Source organism: Cucurbita moschata, unplaced genomic scaffold (genome assembly GCF_002738365.1).
Source record: "Cucurbita moschata cultivar Rifu unplaced genomic scaffold, Cmos_1.0 Cmo_Scf00038, whole genome shotgun sequence".
Taxonomy (NCBI): domain Eukaryota; kingdom Viridiplantae; phylum Streptophyta; class Magnoliopsida; order Cucurbitales; family Cucurbitaceae; genus Cucurbita; species Cucurbita moschata.
The window spans coordinates 824,312-849,621 of NW_019268554.1; the positions used below are offsets into that span (position 1 = coordinate 824,312).

Sequence of the window (25,310 nt, forward strand, 5' to 3'; positions counted from 1 at the left end):
AGTTGCTCGAGTCACCAATCCAACCAATCCAAATTTTTAGGGGGTCGAAACGGTCTTTTCCATCAAACCCATTTACTTCCTTAATGAATAGTCAAATATATAATCCAAAACAATTTAATTCTTTTCCCATTATGTTATACGACTTGACTTTATAACTTTCCAACCATTGCTCCTAAACTTCAAACGCGGTATCTACACACTTCAATAAATGTAGCCCTAAGGTTTTAATTTAACAATCTTTTAAAATTATTATTTTTTAGCCTTTCAAATAAATAAAAATTAAATTAAATTATCGTAAGGTGGACCCCACCACTCCCAAAATCCCCCACTTCAAATACCAGAGTTCGATCCGGACTGGCTGTATCAATTTCCTCTTCCCTCACCGATTTCCATGGCTGAAATGCGGTTGAAACAAATACCCAAAATCAAGCATTGAATTAAAGTACCTTCTTCGTTTTGTACTGCCACCATGCCGGAATTCGACGGCGGCGACTCTTCACCGGAGGGGATTCTGTTCGGAAAATATGAACTCGGGAAGCTTTTAGGCCGTGGAGCCTTCGCGAAGGTCTACCATGGCAGAAACGTTCATACAGGACAAAGCGTTGCGATTAAAGCTGTTAACAAACTCAAGGTCTTAAATGGCGGTTTCACGGCGCACGTTAAGAGAGAAATTGATATCATGCGCCGCCTCCGCCATCCCAACGTCGTTCGTCTTTTCGAAGTTCTTGCAACGAAGACGAAGATTTATTTCGTAATGGAATTCGCCAAAGGCGGAGAGCTTTTCACGAAGGTTTCCAAAGGACGATTCAGTGAGAATCTCAGCCGTCGATATTTTCAGCAATTGATTACCGCCGTTGGATACTGTCATTCCAGAGGAATTTTTCATCGCGATTTGAAACCGGAAAATCTCCTTCTCGATGAAAATTTCGATCTCAGAGTTTCGGATTTCGGACTCGGTGCTTTAACGGATCAGATTCGGCCCGACGGATTGCTCCATACACTCTGTGGAACCCCGGCGTACGTCGCGCCGGAGATTCTCGCGAAGAAAGGCTACGACGGCGCGAAGATCGACGTCTGGTCTTGCGGTATAATCCTCTATGTTCTTACTGCTGGATTTCTTCCGTTTAATGATTCCAATTTAATGGCGATGTATCGGAAGATTTACAGAGGCGATTTCCGGTGTCCGAAATGGACGTCGCCAGATCTCCGGCGGTTTTTATCGCGGCTTCTGGATACGAATCCGGAGACGAGGATCACCGTCGATGAGATTCATCAAGATCCGTGGTTCAGAAAGGGATTTCAAGAGGAGAAGATTCAATTCGAGGATTATTCGGTTTCAGAGCTTTACGGCGATATGAACAATGCGAAATGTTTGAATGCTTTTGATTTAATTTCGTTCTCTCTTTGCTTCGATTCAACTGGATTGATCAACGAGACGGAATTTTCGTCCGATGTTGAGAGGTTTCTCTCCGCCGAATCGCCGGAGAAGATCATAATGACGGTGGAGGAGGTTTCGAAGTCGGAAAATGCGGCGGTGGAGAAGAACGGGTGGGGAGTTAGAGTGGAAGGGCACGACGGCGGATTCGTCGCCGTTATAGAGATTTTCCGGCTGACGGAGGAATTGGTGGTGGTTGAGATCAAAAACAGAGTGAGGGAAATCGATCAAATTTGGAAAGAAAAATTAAGACCTCAACTCGATTGTTTGATCTACCAGTCCGAGTAATGGATTCCGGCTTCCGGGATTTTATCGGAATCTGATCGACGACGACGGTGCAGTCGACTGCCGGGTTTTCCGTAAACGGTTTCTTTTTTCCCGGGTTACTTTTTAATTTCTTTTTTCCTTTAATTTCTCTCAATGGGCATTTTTGTAAATACACTAACTTTCATGCTTTATACATTTTTACTTTATATATATATATATATATATTTACAGTTTTAATATTTTTAAAATTAGAAATTTGTTTATTTTACACAACTATTTATGAAAATTTTATTAAATTATTTAAATAAGATTAAATTAAATATATTCATATATAATTGTATTTTAAGAAAAAAATATTAATTGTTTCAGTTCAATCTAAATTAATTTTAAAGAAATTAAAAAAATCAACCATCATAATATTACAATAATTATTTGGATAAAATACACTCTTTAATTTCATTTATATTTGGAAGGAAATTATTTAAATAATAGGGAATAATTAACCAAAAATGGATGAAAATAATAATTATGTACCCTAAGGTACATGTTTAAATAGTAATTAAGCAATGAACTCATTTAATCATACATTTTTAATATCAAGAATTTAATCATTATAGTTATAAAAATATGTGTGTATTATTTTTTTTTTAGTTTAATAATTGTGGAGGTGGAGATCCAATGTGATGTCCCACATTGGTTATAAGCGTGTGGAAATCTCCCCCCAAGAGACGCGTTTTAAAGCTTTGAGGGGAAGCCCAAAGAAGACAATATCTACTAACGGTGGATCTGAGTCGTTATATCGAACTATCAACTTATAGTATTATTATGAATATTTTATGCATATAAACAAAATATTACTTAAAGCCTAAAATTGTCAAAATCAAGTAAATAGGTAATATAGCTGCTTCATTTTCATAAATGTTTCAAAATTAGGGTGGAGTAGAATTCTTTAAAATATTAGATGAATTCTAGATTTTTTTAAAATTTTTTTAAAACAAATTTATTTTTAAAAATATATAATTTAAATTTTTAAATTTGAAGGTCAATTATAATCTTAAATATTCAATTTCCTAAATTTAAACTTTAAATTTTAATGAATAAATAAATATTCTATTAATTGAGGATAATAGCTTATTACATATTTATTAAATTAAAATTTTAATTTAAACAAAATAAAAAATAATAATTAAACATAATTAAAGTTTATAATGAAGTAATAAAGTGATAGAAACCTAGTTGGTTTATCTATATTAATAGCTAATAATATCCCATCTTTACTAATTAGGTAATAATTACGCATGGAAGTTGAAACCTAATCACACCACTTTTCTCCATTAATTTATTCAGTAAAAAAGTTATTACCTTTTAGTGGTTAAAAAGGACCATTATTTTCTAAATATTATTAACTCTACCAACTCCCCATTAACATTTTTAAAAGTTAATGGACTGTAATTTTGCAATTTTTAAACTAAAATAATTGATAATTATTTTAAATATTTAACGTGCACGTATAACATGCTACGTCCTGTAATTGCATTTTCGAATCGACTAGTGGGTCATCACTCAAGCTACCTGTTAAGATAGTACTGTAGGAAAATAGACTGTTATGATAGGTCTCATCATTGCATTCACATGTTTTTGCATTTGTCACTTAGACAGTATTTCTTTTAAATATTCAAGTCATATACTACTTCTATTTCAGGTTAATGCACAACATTCATGTACAACTGACGATGTCATCGCAAGTCGAGACCATGACACATGCATAGGGTACTCGCATTTATTTTTGTAGACTTAGGCTAAAATAGAATGTTTTTAATTTAAACGTTTATTTATTTTATTTAGTCTTTTATTGTGGTGTTCTCAAAACTCGTAAGTCCAATTGTGTTTTAAGATGGAAGTGGTCGTTTTATGAAAGTTTAAACGAAGTATTTCTGCATTCAATTGATGGGTAGAAGTTGACGATCTTAAATTAAGTAGAAAATTTTGGATCGTTACATAATATTTTTTATTATTAAGAAAAACGACAAAATTAAAAATTAGAATACCAAACTAGAAGATCATTTAGGGGCTTAGTTTTTAAAATTATAAAATAAAATGAAATTAATAAACAATTTAGGAATGTTCTAGACCAAACTTGATGATGTAGTCCTTTACTTTAAGTACTAATTCACATTGCAATTTACACGTCGGATTTGGAAATCGAATTTGTTTGTATTATTTAAGAAATTATTTAAAATATAAATTTAAAATTCATTTGGATTTTTACCTAAAAGACAAAGCCATGCACTTAAAATATGAACGTTGAATGGCCCACCGGAAACGTGTTCTATGGGTTAATATAATTTAAATTTAAAAGTGAAATAATCATTACTTAATTAATTAAGTAATATTTAAAATGTCGTATTTAAACAAGCTTTGTCTTATTATTATTATTAGCATGCTTGGAATTGTGTTTTATTAATCATGATTAATCTATTTTTGTGTTTCATATCCATCGAGATACTTCCCCATTAGGATGAGTATGGATGTGTATCTTACGACATATATGTTTGCCATGATGTCATGTGGGCCTTTTCCTCCGTAGTGTCCAGTAATCTATTAACAAGTGCTAGCTCGACAAGTTAGACTTAGGGGTTCGTATACGAGCCCAACTGGTGGGTCTATATGCGCATGTGTGGGCCGTAGGGAAGTACTACACATACAACCTTACTCTGACTAGAAAGTAGACTAATGTCATGCCATGAAATATTTTTGTGAAAGGATAAGTTCCATAATGATTGTTTGTGTATACATTTTATGATCCCAACAGTAGAGTTACTTACTAAGTATTTCTTAAAATACTCAAACCACGTGCTACTCTTAATTTTCAAGAAAATGTAAGACACCTAATGTAAGGATGACCACGCACTCTTATTGTGATTATCGATCTTCTGACTTTCCATTTTTCTTGCTTTTCAATTTAGTTGTGGAGAAAGATTAAACTGGACTTAAATGATGACACCATGTGTCGGGAGCATGCACGGTGTCACAACCATTATATGAAGAGAGTAGGTTGCAACCCTTACGTCGAGACAAGCAAAGTGACGACTCTCAAGTGGCCCTTATCCGATCACACGAGGGCCAAGACAGACGAGTGTCATAATGAGAGCGAGAAGGATTGTGCATCATCCAACACACCATATAATATGTGCATTGAAGAGAAGATGAGACATGAGCAAGATAGAGCAACGAGTAGGCAAGAGTGTCAAAGATAAGCTTGTTGAAGGGTAGGGTTCTTAAGACCATGAGCAAGATAGAGCAACGAGTAGGCAAGAGTGTCAAAGATAAGCTTGTTGAAGGGTAGGGTTCTTGGTCTTAACCTCAATAATTGAGATTCCTGAGGAAATTTGGACATGCGGTTCTAGAGTCAAGTCCGTCCATATGAAATATGAGAGCTCACCAAATTTGGTATCAATTGAACACCGAACGGGCACTCCACGACACCGTATGACCGTTCTCCAAAATCACTTCTACACCTGCCAATTGAAAATGCCTCAAAATGTACTATTCGGGGAGGCACGGTATCAGCTCTCCACCACCCTTGGGCCATTGTGACCTAAGCGAGCTATCCTGTGGCACATATGTGTGTCACAGTGAGGACGAGCAGCGAGACGAGTGTCTCGGACGACTTCCTTTAAATTAATTTTTTCAAGGACGGTGTCAAATGGCACAGGTATGTTGGTATTGTGCCCAACCCTTGTGTTAGAGGTTAGATCGACACGCGCTATCCAGTACGGAATCCATAAATGATATGATATGCAAACGGGAGGGTCCAATGCCTTGATAAAACTAGAATGGGCGGATGGATGGATGGATGCTCAGGATGTCTTGATATTATGAACATCAAGTGGGCCCGTTCTTGATGGCACGACTGAGTAAGATATGATGGCCGATGACACCCTGACTTGGGATGATGTTAAGGCATATGAGTCATGTTAATCAGGAACTGAAGACATTGAGATGCAATGTTACATTGAGAGACCTTGGTCTCAAGTAGTGGAGAGGTCGAGCCGTATGAGTTGACCTAGTGTAGAAGTAAGTCAGTTGAGTCGCAAATGATTGGAAATACAGGTGTGCATGTGTGGCCAAACAAGTTTGGTTTCCACACAAGTTATGTTTGGTGAACGAAGACAAATCTCGCCTAAAGTCTGAACAATCCACAAAGTTGGACAAAAAATGAATATGTGGCTTGAATTTTCCTTAAGGCTAGTTGTGAGCGTGTTAAAATCATGACGCTGCACGGTTGAAAAAGTACGACCATGACACACGACATATAAAGAGCCAATGGTTAGTTCTTGTCCCATTTTCTATTATCAGACCAATCCTAAATTATCTAATATTGTCTAATTTTTAATGATTTTAGGTCGAAGGAGCCTTGGGACTCACTCTCTCGAGCTGCTTTTAGTCCTCTCATTTTTTAATTGGACTTATTCTCTCCCCTCGATACATGAATCAATAAATTTCACTCGAGTTAGATCATGTACTATTTACATCAAAATCATAGAAAAATTAAAGTTCTAGTGGAACAGAACAAACGATGTCAAATCAAGAGCATCTTCGTTCCTATCTAATATAAAATGGTGGGTGTAAGAATTCACAGTAGATCATGTCCTTCAAGTCGCACGTTGCTGTCTATCACATCGTTTTAAACGAAATTTTACCATAACCTCTAATTTCATGCAACTGGTATGTAATTGATTCCTTCATGGAATCATGTATAATAATGATTGCGTGGGAGATTGACTCATGTAAGAGAGTGATTGTTATCTTATACACTAAACTAATTTTTAATAGACTAAACATGTAACAACTCAAGCTCACCGCTAGTATATATTGTCCTCTTTGGAGTTTCCTTTTTGGGTTTCCACTCAAGGTTTTTAAAACGCGTATGCTAGGGAGAGGTTTCCACACCATTACAAAGGATGATTCGTTCTCCTCCCCAACTGATGTGAAATCTCATAATTCATCCCTCTTCCAGGGCTTAACGTCCTTGTTGACATTCATTCCTCTCTCCAATCTATGTGGGATCTCACAAAACTTATTGTCCTCTTTCGGCTTTCCCTTTCGGGCTTCCACTCAAGGTTTGTAAAACTCGTCTACTAGGGAGAGGTTTCACACCATTATAAAAGATGTTTTTATTCTCCTCCCCAACCGATGTGGGATCTCATAATCCATCCCCTTTCAGAGTTCAGCGTCCTCGCTAGCATTCGTTCCTTTCTCCAATCGACGTGGGACCTCACAAAACCTATACTTGTTGAGATTCAAAATAAACAATATCATACCATCATTCTGAATGATTACAATCTCATCAAAGACATCAACAATACAAACTACATCACAAAAGCCTTATTACTTTTTCTTAAAGAATATAACATTTCTAGAGGATTCCATCCACAACACATTCATAATAACAATGAACTACAAGGGCTCAATCCAAAAAGAAAGTTGAATGGATAGAATTGTAAGAATGATAGTGGAGAATCAATAAACTTATGGTGGAGTTTATTTGGAGGCACTTTGAGGAAGATGATGAACCACATGGAAAGTGATAATGGGATTGAGAATAAGATCACCTTTAGCTTTCACTCTTTTATGTGTTCTTTTTGGCAATTCTTGTCAACCACACACACACATAAATATATTGAACATATGCCCCAAGAACAACCTCTCCTATTCAATTGGAACTGTTTCATTATTCAACCCTATCTCTTGTTTTTATTTTAGATATATATATGTCATTGTTACATCTAAAGATGTGGATATGAACCCGAGTTGATTTTAGATCTATATTAAGGAAAATAGTCGCTTGTTGTCTTAACATATAACGAACTCTTGAATAATCTGTAACTTTAATAACAAACACGTAATGAATTTGATATGTCGTTTGTGGATCACAGGTAGAGAGTGAGACTTGACTTGTAGTGCTTTGATTGCATTAAGTTATGGGTAAATGTCGTTGTAATGGAAGAAGATTTGAAGGTTGGTTTTTCTTAGCCATAAATGTAGGGGATTCAAAAAACTCGATAACTTGAAAAATTCGATCAACCCAACCTAACCTATATAGTTTGGGTTGAGTTATAAATTTACTTTGATTGGATTGGGTTCAGACAAACGAAAATTTGATGGGTTGAGTTGGTTCATGGATTCCTCTTAGATTAGATTGGGTTGAACCAAACTTACTCGAATTTATTTTTACACTTAACTTTTCAAAATATATATTCAAATTGAGTTATAAATCTTAATTAATTGTTTGAAATTAAATAAATAGATCTTTTATGAACCAACCGTGAGATCCCACATCGATTGTAAAGAGACGAGTGCCAATAAGGACGCTGCGCCCGAAGCGGATGGATTGTGAGATCCCACATCTATTGTAGAGGGGAACGAACATTCTTTGTACGGGTGTGGAAACCTCTCCATAGCGGACGGGTTTTAAAAACTTTAAGGAGAAGCTCGAAAGAAAAAGTCTAAAGACGACAATATCTGCTAGCGAGGGGCTTCAACTGTTACACTAACATTTTACTTTTATTAAAAACAAAAATTTGAATAAACAATCACCCCACCCTGACCTAACCCAACTCAACCCAAAAAATTAATAGTTTGGTCCGTTAAAGTTCATTAATCAATAAGGGTTGTTTGAACTAAAAAATTTTACAACCTAAACAATCGAGTTAAATCTAAAAAATGTCTCAACCCGACTCAACTCAACCCATAAATACCTCTATAATAAAAGCATCACACCTCAACTTAGACTCGTCTCTATTTTGATGGAGAAAAGTAGATTATTGGAGAGTATGGAGTGTATTTGGGACCCAAAATTGAAAATGAAAGATCAATCATGCCCAAATTTAAATACTATATGATATAATCATTAATTTTTGGAAAAAAATGTTACCCACAAATTAATAATTGGAAAAAATGAATTTTCAAATAGATTAATTAATATGAACTTATAAACGTGTCCACAAATAAAGTATGGAAAAGATGCATTATTTTAGGGATGTTGAGTGAAGATGATAGTGCATTGAGACACAAGATGCGTACAAGAGGTGTAACATGGATACACATAATTAGGTCTAGACATGCACTCTTCATCTATATGATATGTCCTTATCTCCTTTCTTTGTGGTATCCAAAGTTCATGGAATTTAATATCGTTTGTTGGGGATAAGTGTTACCTTAATTTAATTATTAATTTGAGCATAACTAAATTGGTTATTGCATATATTTTCGATCAAAAGGGTCGAGAGTTTGAAACGTGGACGCATTTTAAAAAGAGTGTGGAGATCTCTCGCTAGTAGACGCGTTTTAAAAATCTTGAGCGAAAGCCAGAAAGAAAAGGTTTTGAGTTGTTACATTTATGCATCATACGACATTAATTCCATAACATATCCTAATCATATTATTGTATAACTTGTGTATCATGTCATAACATATATCATAGCATAAACATAATATAACACACGTTAAACGATCATAAAACATGACAAGTGCAAGGACAGAGCACATATCATTCGTATAGCAAACAAGTTATATAATCAAACCAAAAGCAAACTCACTTACTTGGTTAGCTATGCCGACGTCACTCCCTTGAGCTTAGCTTAAAACTGCTTCTTGAATTCTAATTCTACTGAGGAGTCCCACCATCATAATTGGAATTCTATTATGAAATTGGCTAACCTTAGACGCATTTGATGGTGTCAAAAATGACTCCCAAAGAATTGAAAATCGTAGAAAACGGTCTGAATGTATCCGCCTCAAATGGGTCCAAAAATATCAAATTCGAGTTTGATCAGGTCAAGCTGGACCCATAAGAACATGGATTTTTCGATTGACTCCAAATCACTAAAGTTAGATGAAACGAAGTTGAAAAATTAGGTGTATTCACATTTAGCATGTTTATATTCAAAGCTGTAATAATATGGTAACGGTAGCCAATTTAATCTAAGAATCCTCGTAAGCGACTTGATATGCAAACCCTTAGTTTAAAAATGCTAAAACTCCGAAATTAATTTAATTTCATTCCAAATAGATTGCATTTCTTTGGAATTTGACCTAACACCTAATCGAAAAATAAAATTTTTAAATCTAAATATCAAATAATCTCAAAACATGGAAACATTATAAGGGAAAGTACAATCCGGATAACTTTGTTGATTAAATTTGTCAAGCCAAGAACACTGGTTTGAAATTCAAATCATAGAATAATTCTAAATATGCAACCTAAAAAAAAACTTAGTCATTGGCTAAAAATATATTAATGAAATACCATAATTTTAGTTCATAATCATGATCATAAATTTGTAACTATCTAAAAATAAATAAAGCTTCAGGAAGAGTATATTTAAAAATTTGTTGCATGAATAAAGCTTGATTCTTGTGTGACTTGACTTTATCTTATAGTAATTTTAGGATTTAATTTTAGGATTTAGGGTATGGCTGAGATGTTTAGGGTAATTCCAATCGGACTAAATTTCCATCTATACTTCAGAGTCGTGAAGAAAACTTACTATTTATTTATAGGTTAAGTTTACTCGTGAAGAAAACTTAAGAGTTAAGGAATTTGAAAAAGTGGAACACAATTCTATTCTTACATGTAGTTTCTAAGATAAAATCTTATTGTGAGATCTCAAGATTGGAGAGGAGAACGAAACATTTTTTATAAAAGTGTGGAAACCTCTCTCTAGAAGACGCGTTTTAAAAACCTTGAGGAGGAATTTGAAAGGGAAAACCCAAAGAGAACAACGTCCGCTAACTGTGGACTTGAGCTATTACGTCTACTCTTTGCATGTTCTTTTTTTTTGTTCTTCGTGTTCTTCATGTAGATCGAGTGTGTGAGTTGTGCAATCTGAACAAATAATTCGTCTACCTCGTTGGTTTGATTCGAATGCCTACTCGAAAATTAAGTAGGATGGAATAAAAGTATGGTTTCACATTTTCCCATTTTTGTTCTATGGAAAATTGTGGGTTCACACAACGTTGAACTCACATTGGGGAAAATATATGGTCCACGAAATTTTATAGAATAAAGTTCTTAATTTTCTTTTTCATATTCTTTTCATCTTTTTCAAATGTCCCAAACATTTCACCATCGTATCAATTTTTGTTTTTTTCGTTATAACATAATAATAGTGAGAATTTAATTTTAATTTCTAGTTAAAAGATGACAACAAAAAGAGGAAATTTTATTTTATGACAAGGATGACATCACTATGGGCGGTAGGAAGTTCGGGCCTATTCTCTACTACTATCTGAGTATCTGGGGTTACTCGAAGTTCCGAGTGGTACGTTAGCTGCTCAAGGACCTACTTTGGATATGGAGGGGGTAGTTCACCCACTTCTGGAGTCGTATGTTCTTCTGAGCAAAAAAATTTCATCTCTCGAATGAACTACTTTTTGGTTCTTAGACTTAGATAGCTTGCTCTGCCTAAACAGTGTGTAACTGATGTTTTGGGTCGAGAGGCTACCTCGTAAAACTCTCTCTAGTGGGGATGACATGATGTGTGTTAACCTACTCTAATCATCTGTGGTAGGTATCTGGCGAACCCTACCCATAGAACCATCCAATCACCCAAGGTTGGGGGCGCGACCCCTGATACGTATTGGTTACCTGTATGGTCAACACCCTCCTACAGGACGGATCCTTTATGCAGGGTAACCACAGACTACCCGCATGATCAACGTCCAACCATAGGACTGATCCACTGTGCAGGGTAATCCAACAAACCACCGAGTCACACATCTCTAACCAACCTTACACCTAGTTCAACAGTACTATACCAAAGTGAAACAGAAAATAGAAGCTACTCACACACTATAATGGTTGCTATCAGCGTAAAAGACTACCTTTGTCATTTTCGGATGTCGTGGAGGTTTATTAGATTCTTAAGAGCATTTAGACAATTTAAATCTCATCTCTCGTTTCTAGGACATTCGGTGTTAGCTCCTTGGGCTAAACCAATCTTTGAGTACACAGAGGTCTAAACCTTTGATAGCTCACAAATCTAGGGTACATGGTCTACCAGAAACATATTGGCATACGTTAACATGGAAAACCACACTAGCTATAGCGCCCTAAATCTTAAATGAGTTCTCACATGCATGCTTTTCTCGGGAGGTATTTTTATCGAACACATATGCACGTAATCCATAATTTAAATGCAGACTATTGGATTCCTAAGGTGGCTAGGTAGCTAAATGCAGACTTCTAACCCCATCTCTTTTTGGCTCCTCAAGCCATCACACACGATCCTAAGGTGTTCAGTTTACTAGAAGCATCTTGACCTAGGTCATCATCTAAACGTGGTTAACCTAACCAAAAAAAATGTCACCCACGAGCTAACTCGAATTTTTAATTTTTAATTTTTAATTTTTTTTGAAGAATTCAATTAATAATTCAAATATTTTTATTTTATTGAAGAAATAGGAAGACCATTAATTTATTGTGAGAGATTCAAACACAATAATTTTTTTTTATGAAAAATTAAAATAATTGTAACAATCTTTTTCTACTTAACAATATGCCTTTCAACAAAATATCTTCTAAATCAAATTTTAAAAGACCAAATTGTTTTTTTTTTTTTTTTTTTTCTCATTTGGTGAAAGAGCACGCCAATCGATGACGTTGGCTCATCCAATCCACCGACCAACAGAAAACGGTTTGTTTTATTTAAGATTAAATCTCATTTTCCACTTACATCTATTAAGGTTGTTTAAAAAATATCCATTTTAGTTTCCATTTTTAAAATATCCAATTTAATATTAACTTCTGTTTATTTGATTATTTAACCTTTAATTTTATGAAAAATAAATAGTTTTTTAAATTTTAATTAACTATTTTTTAAAATATTTTAATTTATCAAAAATTGAAATTTCAAATATCAAGATAAACACAAAAATTTAAAATTTAAAAACTAAAATAGTAATTTAACCCAATACCAAGCGATAAAAAAAACTCCAACGATCCCAAAAATTCAATTAACCTAAACTTAGTCTGGAACTTATTTAAGTTGGATTAACTTAAAATATATGAAAATTTTATAGATTAGGTTAGTTCATAGATTTCTTTAAAACTAGACTGAATTGAACCGAACAAACTTGAATTTATTGTTAATTTTAAAATATATATTTTGTGATACATCTCTTATCAAATAGTCCAAGAAGGTAGCTTTCTGAAATATATATCGAAATTAAATTGTAAATTTTTATTAAATATCAATTTTTTTTTTAAATAAATGACTCAAACAACTTCAATCATTCAATCCGAGAGATTTATGGTTGGTTTGGTCCCGATTCAAACCAACTCAATCCACGAACACCATTAAGATCGGACAAAAAGATATTAACGGGCATGTAATACCATAAAAATAATATATATTTATTTTAAATTAATATGAAGACGTAAGCTTAAAAATAAATATTATAGAAACAATTGGGATCTGTAAAATATATAATAAATGACAGATTGGTATCGTTTTAATATTAAGAAATGGAAGGAATCGTGTTTGATGAACTTAGAACCTCATAATTTGATATGAAGATATCTAAATATTGGATTATAATGGCTTAACCCATAATATTTCCATTTAAATATTCTCCATACTTTAAATAATTCATTCAAACTTTATTTTAAAATTTTATAAACTTTTTTCCACAAACATGTAATATGTTTAACTTTTAAAGCTCCCCAAAGGGTAAATTCAAATTTTTTTATTTTTTTTTTAATTCCAAAGTTTGAATCCAAAAACAAATGTGTCCTTTCGAGTTGGTCGTGGGGTGGATAAAACCTCCTTTCAAATTACTTGAAGAATGTAAATTTTTATTGTGAAATTCCATATTCGTTGGAGAGGAGAACGAAACATTCTTTATAAATGTGTGGAAACCTCTCCCTAGTAGACGTATTTTTAAACTGTGAGGCTGACGGGGATACGTAACAAGCCAAAGGAGACAATATCTACTAGAGGTGATCTTAGACTGTTACAAATGGTATCAGAGCCAATCACTGGGATGTGTGCCAGCAAGGACGCGGGCCCCTAAGGAGGGTGGATTGTGAAATCCCACATCGGTTGGAGTGGAGAACGAAACATTCTTTATAAGGTCGTAGAAACCTCTCCCTAGTAGACGTGTTTAACCTTAAGGGAAATCCCTTGTAAGGAAAACACAAAGAAACCTATCCCAAGTGTTAGTAGACGTGTTTTAACCCTTAAAGGGGATCCCTTAGAAGGAAAACCTAAAGAGGACAATATCGGCTAGCGGTGGGCTTGAGCCGTTACAAAGTCTCAATGAAATCCGTGTAATAAAAACTTGACCGTTAATCAAATTTTTTTTTATTGAAATATTAGGTCTTAATTCTTTAAAAAAAATTGATTTGAATATTAGTAATTGTATTATTTATTTACACAATTAACATCATAAATAGAATTTATAGTTTTACAAGTAAATGTCATTTTCCATAATGGTAGAAATATATTTGACTTTTACATATATGAATAATATATTTAGCAATATTAAATGTCTATATTATAGACTATAGTATATTCAATTCATAAAATTTAATATATGATCGACATTTGTCACGTAATTCAAAACTAATCATGACATTGAGTGGAAGTTGATGTCACACTACTTTATATTTGTATATTTGTTTATTTTAGGATGTTACATTATGAATAAGAAAAATGTATAAACTATGAACAAAAAAGGCAAAATATCTATGAATTTCAACTATGATATAATTTATTTAACGTATTTTTATCCTACATTTTGTTAAATATGCTTATCTTAAATAATTGGAGTTAGCGGTTAAAATATCTACTCCCGTATTTGACTTTTTTTTGTTGTAAATAGCAACGGTAACATTTACTTGATGGGAGATAACGTGACCTATAAAGTAAGAAAAATTTTCACACTTCAATAGTGTTTGTCACACAAGCTTCGATGCTAAGTTAGTATAGAGAATTTTAGTATAGCAAGAGTTTTGGAACCGGGAAGAGATTACATTTTTAAAGTTGAAGAGGTGTATTTATAGAAGAATCTCGAGAATTAGGTCACATATAAACCATATTGGATTGAACTAAGAAACCACGAGTCTAAGACATGCATGACACGTCCCCTTGAGAGGGGAACCATAGGGTTGCTTGAGGTCAAGGTCGAGGCATTGAATTTGGGCTACGACCCAAATTCTTCGTGGCTACGTTTGGTCCTAGTTGGTTTAATCGAATTTGTCATAGATGTTTTTCTATTAATTTTGCCTATTATTTACTTTTTTAACCGAGAAACTTGTTCTATTTTAGTTTATTTACTTCACCAACTCACATACTTTCAATAAATCTAAAACATGAGGTTTACACGTTATCTCCAACCGATGTAGAATCTCACAATTCACCCTCATTCGGGGCCCAGCGTCTTCGCTAACACTCGTTTCTCTCTCCAATCATTGTGAGATCTCACAATCCACTACGGCGTTTGGCTTTGATACCATTTGTAACAGCCTAAGCCCACCGCTAGTAAATATGGTCACCTTTCACATTTTTTCTCGAGGATTTTAAAACGAGTATACTAGCAAAAGGTTTCCACACCCTTATAAAGAATGCTTTGTTCCCCTCTCCAACCGACGTGGATCTCACATTAGTTCACTAGTACTGAATGATTAATTTTCGTAAATACCTTGAATATAAATTATTATTATTATTATACAAATTTTTTAAAAAGAAGTTTAAACTAATAACGGTTAACTCAGATAGAACGAGCCGTAAGTACGTTTTACTCAATAGTTAGGAATACAAATTAGAAGTAAAATTATGGGGTTTATGGGAACACAATTAGCAACTAAATACATGACTAATAACAATTAATTAAGTAATTAACTAACACATCAGCCCAAAACTTAATCAAACCCATACCTTAATGGGCTAACCATTCAGAATATGGGCCGGGCCTGCAGTCGTAAAATTTGGGCTGGCCCGTATAGACCGAAATAGCAGACCAAACTTTTTGTAAATTTACGTAGATACCCTATATTTAGAATTTATTTCTCTATATAACCCTTTTCTTTAAAGTTATTTCATTTTTGCCCTTTGTCGAAGAATCGTACCAACTTAAATTTATTTTAATTTTAAAACATATCTATGTTAAAATACAATTATATATTATATATTTATTTTATTTTTATTATTAATTTTTCGACTGCTATTAAAAATAATTTTTAACTAGTCAAAAAGAAAAATTTTCAAAATATATATTGAAATTAAGTTAATAAATTTTAATTAAATGTTTGAAAATAAATATATAGATAGTTTTTAGTGTTATAAACGAAGAGTAAGTAACATAATCCTGTCGGACGAGATGTAGGCCAATATCAAAACCATCAGGTGTCCAAACCAAATTTTGAATCTCTCTCACACACACACACGCGTACGTCGAGTCCTGCTCAGAATTTAAATTAGGATTTAGAATCTAGATTTGACACTTGATGATCCCGGCATTTTCCTGCTCTGCAACATGGTCATGTTACCTATTTCTTGCTTCTTAAGAAAGTGAAGACTATCCCCACATATCAATACGAGTTTTTCTAGCATGCTTTATATTCACTCACATATATCTCGAAAAAAATTCTAAGAGGTCACCCACGTAGAATCACGAGTCCTACAATTGAGCCACAAAAAGGAAGGTGCATTGTCACAGTTAATAGCTTTCAATTCTTTTAAACTTTTCTTAGTCATCCTATTCTCAGGATCTATCCCATTTAGATGTGGTCTCGGTTCATTCATATATCTCTCCTTTGCTCTAGTATCATAATCATTCCCTTATTTCATTGGCTACATTAGTGGTAGGATTTAAACCAAGAAGTCAAGCCAAGCTTCGGTGGCAGCTTAGAGTCTTAAGGCTACATGCTCTACGAAGAGATTCGACTTAAGCTTGACTTTTCTAGTCGAGCCGAGTAGGTCGTTGGATCTTGATCTTTCTTCTCCCTAACTTGTTTGCTTCCCCCAAGTACAAAACACATCATCTCAATTGAAAGGGGACAATATCTCTTTTCACAATATATTAATTTTTCATTATAGTCAAAAAGACTATCTTAACCTAACCCAACTTGGTTGCTTCAAATTTCCTAGACCTAAATACATCACCTTTTATCCAATGTTTGCCACTAACCCATTATTAGCTTCAATTAGTGAAATTAAACCATTACAATCCAATCGGTCCCCTCCAAAATCATGTCTAATCATGTCAAGACGTCATTTTTTTTCTGCCCAAATCATATATTTTGTGTTGAGATGTGTCTATTCCACTGGGTTGCATACGTCGTTTGTCTATTGAGTTTTGAAATCATTTATTCTTTTAGTGTTCCTCTGATCGACCAATTTGGGGTAGTGTACTTTCTTGAAGAGGTTCTACTCACTGGATTTCGTCATGGGCATCTCATGTGATACTGCTCATCTTCCGACGTGTTTTAAAAATTTGGAAGTCCAAAGATACGACCCATTTTGCAATTGTTACAAATTATTTGATCTAAATCATTCAGGTTAGAGATATATGAGTTGAGGTATCTTATACAATGAGTTTGTACAGAATTGTGACCCGAATAAGTCATCGAGGACGATGACTAAGTTAAGTGGGGGAGAATGTCATAACCATACTATGAACAGAGTAGGTTGTGACCCTTACGTTGCGACAATAGAAGTGACAATCCTCAAGTGGCGCCCATCCGGCCACGCAAGGGCCTAGACGAGTGTCATGATGCGATTGAGGAGGACAATACATCATCCAACACACCACCACACAAAGTGGGCATTGAAAATAAGTTGAAACATAAGGAAGACGGAGACATCAAAATAGACATGAAGGGCAAAGATAGACTTGTTGAAGGGTCGGGTAGGGCCCTGGGCACTAGACCACGAAATATTTAATTTCTCCTTACAAATCCATTAATTGAAAAAAGTAATATTTTATATGATAACCATATACGGCTCAATCTTAATCTGAGTGGGTAGTGAGGGCTTGTTTTTTTTATTTATGAAAATGTAATCTATCACATACTACAGATCTATCCATTAATTACGTACATATATAACAAATCTATCACATATTACAGATTTCGAGACGCTACACACGAGAACGGAGTAATATAGAAAGGTCTAAGCAAATTTTTGCAAGAGAAATGACGACTTTCTTTAACAACTAGTAAGAATATTACGAAAAAAAATAATTGGACTAAAGAATCAACTTGAGAACGAAAGATGAGAACTCGATAAGTATTAGGTCAGAACGGGATAAGAATTAAAAGAATAAAATGTTAAATATTTTTAAAATAAAAATATTAATATTTTCCTACAAATTAAAAAGATATTTTTTAATTTTTTTTTTTAAGTTTAAGATATTTGTTTTCAAATTTAATTTATTTACAATATAAGAGGGTAAGTTTGTAATTAAACAAAATAAAAATCAAACTTCTAATGTTTTTGGACGTTCCCGTGGGGAGATTCCACCGGACAACGGAATCTCTTTTCCGCCATTATTTCCGTTAGAACAGATTTGACGAGCTCGGAGCTTCTCCAAAACGACGCCGCACCAGTCCCACAAATGCAGCACCACGAACGTCCCAATCCCTCCGATCAATCCGAAAGCAATCGAATATGTCAATGGCATCAAAATCATCGTCAAAAATGCCGGAATTGCTTCTCTCATATCCCCCCATTCGATCTCCACCATTGATCTCGCCATCAGAACCCCTACCAGAATCAATGGCGGCCCCACCGCCCACGGCGGAATCGACGCCAATAGCGGCGTAAACCAAAACGACATTAGAAAGTATCCCGCCACCGTCACCGCCGTCAGCCCTGTTCTTCCGCCTTCTCGGATTCCCGTTGACGACTCGATATACGTCGACACCGGCGAGGTTCCGAGCAGAGACCCAACCACGATTGAAAAAGCGTCTGACATAAACGCGAAATACTGCCCCTCGAAGTCGCCGGCGGCGTCGGTGAATCCGGCGAAACGGGCGGCGGAGTACAGAGTTCCGGTGGTGTCGAGAATGTCGACGTAAAGGAATGTGAACATCGCTTCCCAGAAATGGGGTTTCCCCAAATCCCGGAAACTCAAAGCTCCGGCGGTGGTTTTAATCCAATGAACGTCGATGACCTTCTTGAAATAATTAAATGCAGAGTCGCCGGCCGCCGTGTCGGGAAATACCGTTACGACGGTGTTACGGAACCACGAAACCGCCGTCACGAAAACGACGCCGAATATCATTGCGCCTTTGATGTTTTTCACCAAACAATACGCAATGATGGCGAATCCCACCACGCCGAGCCAGAACGTGGGGCTTTGCATTCGGTTGTTCAGGCAGAGAATCTGATCGGAAACGGCGCCGTTCCGGAGCAAACTGACCGTTCCATTCGGGGCAGTTACGACTGCAGCTAACGCTGCCCGGGAATTCTTCGGGCAGGCTCCGATGGTGACGAGGGTCGAGGCGTTGTACCCGATTAGCCCAATTCCTTGATTGCTCTGTAATCCGATGAAGGCGAGGAACAATCCGATTCCGGCGGAGGATGAGATTCTGATGGGTTTTGGGATTAATTTGGCGATTTTGGCTCGTAATCCGACGGCGGAGATTAGAAGGAAGATTAAGCCTTCGATGAAAATGGCGGCTAAAGCGCTTCTGTACGGTAATTGACCCGACCCGTGGAACCCGACGACGGCGAAGGCGAAGTAGGCGTTGGTGCCCATTCCGGGAGCTAAGGCTAAAGGGAGATTTGCGAAAACGCCCATTATGAAACTCCCGATGAGCGACGAAGCTCCGGTGGCGATTATAAGATCTTTTCGGGTGGTTTCCAGGCAGGCGGAGTAACCCGGGTTGACGGGTCGGAATTTGCAGGAAATGTCCGGTTGGATGACGTGGTGGGTCGGACCGGTGCAGGCGGAGAGGGGGAGGGTCGGGTCGGAGCAGAGGGGTGTGCAGTCGGCGGCGGAGCACGTGCCGCCGGAGTCGGTGAGGATGCTGGCGTTTACGGCGAGAATGTAGGCCATCGTGAGGAAAGTGGCGGTGCCGGCGCGGAGTTCGGTTGTGAAGGTTGTGTTTCGTTGGGTGAGTTTGAATCGCTTTCCGACACGGGTGGTGGCGACAAAAGAGTTTAGCCTCATCGGTAGTGATGGTTTCTGTTGAGTCGGTGGTGGTAGAGCCGCCGCCGCCGCTGCCGCCATAGGAGGTTGCTGTTGTTTAGTAGGAAGTGGCGAGGAAGAAGAGTGTTAAGAGGCTTTTTCTTCCTGCCAATGAAACAGCTATTTATTTCCAACTTTTTTTTCAAACCACATGTTTTCTACTCTCACTCCACTTTTGAGATGATTTATGATCTATAAATTTTTTTAATTTTTAATTTTTAATTTTATAAAAGATGTTTATTTGATCTACCACGAACATATAATAGTTAAGGCTAACCGATATTATTATCTTCCAGTCCTTTTTTCTCAAGTTTTCACTCGAGATTTTTAAAACACTGTTTACCAGAGAGAAATTAAAGAATGTTTTGATATCCTCTCTAAACCATATGGTCGAATAGGACAAAGAATCTGGAAATGGGAGAGAAAGTGAGGAGAAACTTTTTCTAGCAAATTGTATTGAAGACGGGATTATATTCCTGTCCTCACTCCCACTTGATCTCGCTCAAATGTGCCCCTTTTTTTTCGTATATATATTATCAAAACTATAATACAAAACTAATTTATTTTATATAAAAACAAATTTAAGTTTTTAGAAATTATATTGAATATTATATATGAAATATTATTGGGTTTGGATTTTGTAATAGTCCAAGTCCACCGTTAGTAGATATTGTTTACTTTGGTCCGTTACGTATCACTCTTCAAATTTTTAAAACGGGTTTACTAGAGAGAAGTTTTCACACCCTTATAAGAAATGGTATGTTCTCTCTCCAACTTGAGATCTCCCAATCTCCCCTTCGGGCCCAACTAGACTTGCGTTGTTATAAATGGTATAAGAGTAAGCGAGGACGTTGGTTTCTAAGGAGGGTGGATTGTGAGATCACACATCGATTGGAGAGGGGAACGAAGTATTCCTTATAAGGGTGTAGAAAACTCTCTCTAGTAGACGTGTTTTAAAATCAGTGAAGCTGACGACGATATGTAACAAGTCAAAACGAACAATATCTACTGGTCGTGAGCTGAACGGAGAATTATATTGAAAAATGAAAATTGTTCCAAATTCTTTAAAACAAATACTTTTTTAAAATAATATATTAAAAAGTGAGAAAAAAAAAATCGTGGGAACTCGATCTTATAAGTTTAATTTATAAAAAATTAAAATTAAAAATTAAAAAATAAATAGCTATCAAATATGACCGTGTTTTACTTGTCGAACAAAGAAATTGTGATACGCAAAGGTGTAGTTAAGAATGACTCAAGTATCGAACAAAGGGTATACTTTGATCGACGAGGAGGCTCTACAGTATATTTTTGTTACATTTACTTTTGGTTCCTCAAAATGTCTCGTCATCACTAGAGATGTATTTCTTGCTTATAAACTCATAATCATTCATTTATTTAAACAAGGTGGGACTTCCTCCCAACAATCATTAACTATCCTCCCCTCGAACAAAGTACACCATACAGACTTCCCTAAGGCCTATGAAGCCCTCGAATAGCCTCTCCTTAATCGAGGTTTAACTCCTTCTTTGAAGCCCTCGAATAAAATATCCCTTTTATTCAGCCGTTGAGTCACTTTTGACTACACATTCGAAACTCACAATTTTTTTGTTCGACACTTGAGGATTCTATTGACATAACTATGTTCAAAATCACGAATCTCCATAATGATATGATATAGTCGATCTTTGAGAATAAGCTCTCGTAACTTTGCCTTTAGTTTTAATAAAATGGCTCATTACCAATGAATACGTATTACTCACTTATAAATTCATGATCCCAACAATCCTTAACAATTAAGAGTCGAGGGTCCGTGGCTACGTCGATCCACCATATAATATGAAGCTGACCCTGAAATGGCACAGCCGGTAGGGTACATGGTCCTACAGCGTCCTCCTGGTCGGACTCCTTAATAAATGTGGTCTATAGAGAGAGAAAGTGGGGGTGTTTGGACACAGGTTGAAGCTATCCCAACTTATTCCGGATTGGCATGGGACCCATTTTAATATTGGATTTATGAGGATGGTTTTAGTATAAAAATTCTTTTTTTCTTCTTTTTTTATATTCTACATAATTTAAAATTGATTGATGGATTACTTACATAAGTGGTTCATATTTAACCTAATGTTTTTAGGATAAAGTTTGTGCATTTTATTTTTAGCCACCATTTTTCATTTCATGTTATATTTAATTTCTATTTTGTTTCTCTTAGCCAGATCGATCCCTTTATTGAATTTCTTGTCGACTATATATAATTCAGATAGTCTAAGTATTGGGGAATCATCGAAGGTTTGTGTGATACCCGAGTAAAGGAGAGGTATATAAATGAACCGAGACTACATTCAAACAAGAACAATCCTGAAAATAAAGTTATTACATATACCAACAAGGTCCACATTCGTTTTCGGTAGCTCTAGAATAATGAAGCATATTTTGGTTGAAGCAATTTTATGCTGGATAATCTCTGCGATCGATAACCTTGAAATTTTATGAATTTAGAAATTAATTATTATTATTATTTTAAGAAAAAGTGATTCATTTATGTAAGGCCCAAATGGAGTTATAAAGTAAGGTCAAATCAAGAAGTGGGGGCGGGGTGGTTTGGTCTTTTCATTGGGTTACAAATAAACATACCAAATTTTTGGCTGCTTTTTTCCATTTTATGTACTTAATTCTTAAATTATTCCTTTCTATAAAACTATATGATATATAATATATGTAACAAAAATAAATCATTTTTTTGGTTTCATACTTGTCTTCCTAGGATATAATTAAAGGATCATATATATATATATATATATTTCTTTGAATTTCACTGCTAGTCTAGGGTCGAAGAAGTTTAAGAACGGTCCCCGTTGTGCCATAGGGGGTTGGGGCTCACAATGTTCTATACCAAACTCATGTACCACTTGAATCAGTGAACAGCCGAACTTTAGAGACCTTCTTCAATTCTAGGATATAATGAGTCGACATTAAGATGCCAAACAACTTTGTCGATAAGAACTCTTGGGAGTGGGTCTTATGATGGGAGGGGAGACACTCAGGCACATTTTTCAAAAATGCAATGGGTTAGAGTTGTCATCGACTTGTTAGTCGTCGTTAGATTTTAAGCCTCTAAACTTGCACATTCTTCATGGCTCTCCGTGTGACTACCAAGTCTTATATGGATATGTGGTTTTAGCTTAGCTTGACACTTTCTCGATTAACCACCGACTAAAACTCTAGAGAGTAATGGACACAATTGAAATATTGATCATGTGATTTTTAAATACATTATAATCAAACAACTTGTAGGGATCGAAATATCTATCGAGGTTGAGAATGCGAGATACAAGCGAGAAAAGATGAGTGGCTAAAGGGACACGAGGGAAGCAGAGGTAGAAGGTGTTTGGTCCAATTGGACCAATCCACCCTAGTTCGGTTAGACCGGTCCTTCGGTTCAATCAAATTGACTCCCTATTTTTTCACACGATTCCCTTAATTTGGATGTACTTGAAGAGTTTGGAGAAATTTGGAGTTATTTAAGGGCTTTAGCCTAAAACGTACCACATGTACCAAGTAGCACCTCAAAACTTCAAATTAAAACGAGCTTGTAGTATGTATAGAAGTGTGCTATTGAAATATAGAACTGAACTAAGCTGATTTGACTAATATTAAGCATATTGAAACATTATTATGTTTGATTGTTACTAAAAACATGACAATGTATCCCTGCTTAGATTACTATACGATGTCCCTTTTTATGGTATGCTCTTGCATGAGATGTCTACGCTATTATACGAAGATGATTAGGGCTTCGTCATCTAAATCCTAATTGTGAGCTCGACTCGGTTGTTGAGGGACCATATAATATTTTAAAACTAACTATGATTTATTTGTACTCTATGGAGACTATTAGGAGATTACAGATTAATTTCCTCGAAGTAAACTTACCTAGTCGGTAGGTGTTCACAAGAGTATTCTTATGAGTTGATAAAATTAGGATTGAGCTCTGAAAATGCATGAATCATATGAAAACTTTATGAGCGCCGTTCTCTAACCACTCCCTAATTCTGATCTTATTAGAATGAGAGTAAGAGAGTAGATAAAAGTAGATGAGTATTAGCTAGATTGTGGGTCACAACCTCCTTTACGATATTTACATTGTGGAGCTTACTATAGAGATGTCAACAAAACCCTATTAGAGAATCTGAAAACAGTATCCATAATAGTACGATGAGAATAATGGGTGGAGTTGCCTAAGTGCCTATAAGATATAGATCTATGATGATGATAACAACAATGATGAAAAGGGCTAGTAGAACAATCTAACAAACATATCTTAAAACCTTAAAAACAAACCTTATAGAAAAAATGATCTCGAAAGAACTCAACCTTGTGAGAACCGACCGTTCAAATAGGGTCACGGAAAAAAAATACTTGATAATTTCTACTTTATAGATGAATCAAATAAACCTAGGAGATAGCTTAGGTAGGAACATCTATGACTTAAGAACAAACTCTTAAGATACTGAACAAAAAAAAATAAATGAACGAATAAAAAAAAAAGATTTAAGAACAAACTAAGAACTATACATACAACTTAATGACTGTACTAATCCACGCTACTCTAACCCCTTTCAGATGAGACTTAGATGGGGCAACTAAAGCGAGGACGTACACAAGCTAAAGTGCTAAAGAGATCGAAATAGACCGATATTTTGTATATCTTAGATCTTTTGTTTTATGAGCTTAGTCGTCTCTATTTGTCATTTTGTAAATTGTGTCGTTGTGGAGTTTTGACTGAACTTTATTAAATACATGCATTTTTCAAACATTTGATGTCGAATCAAAAGTTAAATCTTTGAAGAAAAATAACAATTATAGTAATTCATATATGGGTAGGGTATTTGTTATATGGGTGGACAAAAAAGCCTAAAGAAACAAAGATATATATTAGTGGGCTTAGAGGGGCAACAGAAATGGCAGACATGGTGTCGGATTTGCTTTGAATTCAGACAAGGACATGCAGACATTGGAACAATATAAATTTAAATGTCCTCCAAACAATATTTTCTTAACCATTATGCCCACAAAGCAGTGTGAAATATCTTCATCTTACCAAATTTTATATAGAAAGAATTAAAATATTCATAGATATGATGATGTTTGATATTAATATTATGATTTAGTCGATGTTTCTTAGGAGAAAATGTAATCATTAACTTATATGATTGTTGTACATTTTTTTTATTTACAAGATTAATAGATATTTTATGGATATATTTGTAGAGTTAAAATCTTGATATTATGGGTGTATTTTGACGGAGTTAGGTTGAATTGGAAATTTTGTTTAGGCTATGATAAGTTAGAGAAAAGGTGTTCGATGATATGTATGAGATAGGATACGAAAAAGATGCATTAAACG

General features: G+C 35.2%; 2 protein-coding genes across 2 annotated transcripts; one reads left to right on the top strand and one right to left on the bottom strand.

Moving 5' to 3' along the window:
• The first annotated feature begins 370 nt into the window (after nt 1-370).
• On the top strand, nt 371-1,907 carry LOC111432298 (CBL-interacting serine/threonine-protein kinase 14-like). The gene has a single exon (XM_023069111.1). The coding sequence runs from the start codon at nt 470-472 to the stop codon at nt 1,721-1,723; it is 1,254 nt and encodes a 417-aa protein (XP_022924879.1). The 5' UTR covers nt 371-469; the 3' UTR covers nt 1,724-1,907.
• A 16,228-nt stretch (nt 1,908-18,135) lies between these two features.
• Nucleotides 18,136-20,020, bottom strand: LOC111432357 (adenine/guanine permease AZG1-like). Its single transcript, XM_023069204.1, has one exon. It carries the CDS (start codon nt 19,943-19,945, stop codon nt 18,188-18,190), a length of 1,758 nt encoding a protein of 585 aa, XP_022924972.1. The 5' UTR covers nt 19,946-20,020; the 3' UTR covers nt 18,136-18,187.
• Nucleotides 20,021-25,310: the final 5,290 nt, after the last annotated feature.

Coding starts and splice junctions, on each gene's coding strand:
- LOC111432298 (XM_023069111.1), top strand. CDS start 470: ATGCCGGAATTCGACGGCGGCGACTCTTCACCGGAGGGGATTCTGTTC.
- LOC111432357 (XM_023069204.1), bottom strand. CDS start 19,945: ATGGCGGCAGCGGCGGCGGCGGCTCTACCACCACCGACTCAACAGAAA.